Source organism: Haplochromis burtoni, unplaced genomic scaffold (genome assembly GCF_018398535.1).
Source record: "Haplochromis burtoni strain Fernald_Lab_line unplaced genomic scaffold, NCSU_Asbu1 Contig_115, whole genome shotgun sequence".
Classification (NCBI taxonomy): Eukaryota; Metazoa; Chordata; class Actinopteri; order Cichliformes; family Cichlidae; genus Haplochromis; species Haplochromis burtoni.
The window spans coordinates 1,308,375-1,309,978 of record NW_024582476.1 but is presented as its reverse complement, the minus strand read 5'-3'; the positions used below and the strand labels follow the sequence as shown (position 1 = coordinate 1,309,978).

The following is a 1,604-nucleotide window of genomic DNA, read 5'->3' as shown; positions in this document are numbered from 1 at the left end:
AAAGAGCCAAGAGCCTTACATTCGACTTCCTCCATGTAAATGTTGGCTACAATAGGCAATAGTGTGGTTTGTGATTCAGCTAAGCTGTAAACAAATTCCCCTTTTGGGATTATTAAAGTTATCCGAATCTGAATTAACTTATAAATGCAGATCCACAATCAACTGTGAGAACATTGTGCATTTAGTTCATTAAGAGAGATAAGTGGATATCCTGTTTCACCTGCATCTGTCCGTTCGCTCATGCAGGAGTAGACGGAGCACTGGAAGTCTCCTAGCGCGGCCCCTACTGGCGTGCCAGCAGGGATGCCGTGCCACTGAGAGCAGGTCTTTCCTGCCAAGCTACCAGATGGCACACACTTAGGAAGCAGGTGCAAAGGGAAGCCAGCACCCTTCAGACTAGAGGACACACACACACATACAGTGCTTGTTACGTATGCTTGCACTGATGCAAAAAGTGTTAGGTAAATGAGGCTGCAAACCAAACATGCACAACAGTTTTCATGCAGTAGGTGCATCTAGTAAAGTGTTGTAAAAAGGAAGGACGTTCAACACTATACAAACATGTTTTCGTTCCACTGATTGGATGACGTGTTGAAGAAGCCCCAGCTGGCTGCATTCTGGGGTGTCATCACACACCTGTCCAAACCGCACAGCATGGACACCACATAGTCCTGGATAGTACCTGCAACTGTAAAGTCCTCAAGGAATTTGGGTCTGCGGCAAAACCACACAGCTTCAGCTTTTGTATCCCAATTGCAAAATGTATTTATTTATAATGTATTTATTTTTAAAGATGTGAGCTTACTTGTGTTTCATGTACCAGAAGATTGTTGCACAGCCAAACCCCGTGGCGACGCTGAGATGAGAGTCTGGTCTGGGAAGAGAGGTGAGGAAGTCATTGCTGCAACGTCCATCTTGCCAGGTGATCAGCTGACTGGTGTCTTTGGCTGTTAAGGAATCACTATTGGACCAGACGCAACCTGGGTGGTGCAAACGACAGTCAACTGAGTGCTTACAACTTTAATACAACCCTTGTTTGAGTTGTTATGTTGACTGCTGTGTTCTTGAAAGATTCTGTCCTTTGCCCTGTCCTATTATCAGTCAACGTTGTTCTAAAGCCTCTGGATCCACTTAAACATTAGTCAAACTAAACTGCATGCTTATTTTAGATACCACTCTATACAGATACTCTATACGTATCTGTCGCTATTCTTTGTGACCATATGGATCGGTCCCTCATATTACCATTATTTCACCCAAAGGCACCAAGTTAATACTTAAAAAAGCTGCAACAATACACACAAATATAAAAAGTACTTGGTGACAACTTTGCTTTTAGCCTTTAACCCTCTGGGGTTCAGGGTATAACTGGTTGTTTTTTGACTACTTTTGATTTGTCCTCTATATTTCACCTTTAAAAACTGTTTATCTTGCCAATTCTGTTATTTTCACATTTTGACATACTGTATAAGCACAACTGATCTAAATTCAGACAAAATTTAAAATATGAGTAGAAAAAAAGTTATATTTTTGACTGTAAAAAACACAAACATGTTTTACAAATCATTTTCATAACTTGAAATGCAAATAGAAATTGTACATTT

General features: G+C 40.8%; 1 protein-coding gene across 2 annotated transcripts in view; it reads right to left on the bottom strand.

Moving 5' to 3' along the window:
* Positions 1-1,604, bottom strand: part of shpk (sedoheptulokinase) — a 9,538-nt gene that overhangs the window by 3,896 nt on the left and 4,038 nt on the right. For both annotated transcript variants that reach the window (XM_014335548.2, XM_005928466.3), the window contains 3 exons: positions 806-980; positions 562-714; positions 221-396 (listed from right to left, as the gene is read on the bottom strand). In XM_014335548.2, coding sequence (XP_014191034.1) covers positions 221-396; positions 562-714; positions 806-980 — 504 coding nt within the window. The remainder of the gene's footprint in view (positions 1-220; positions 397-561; positions 715-805; positions 981-1,604) is intronic.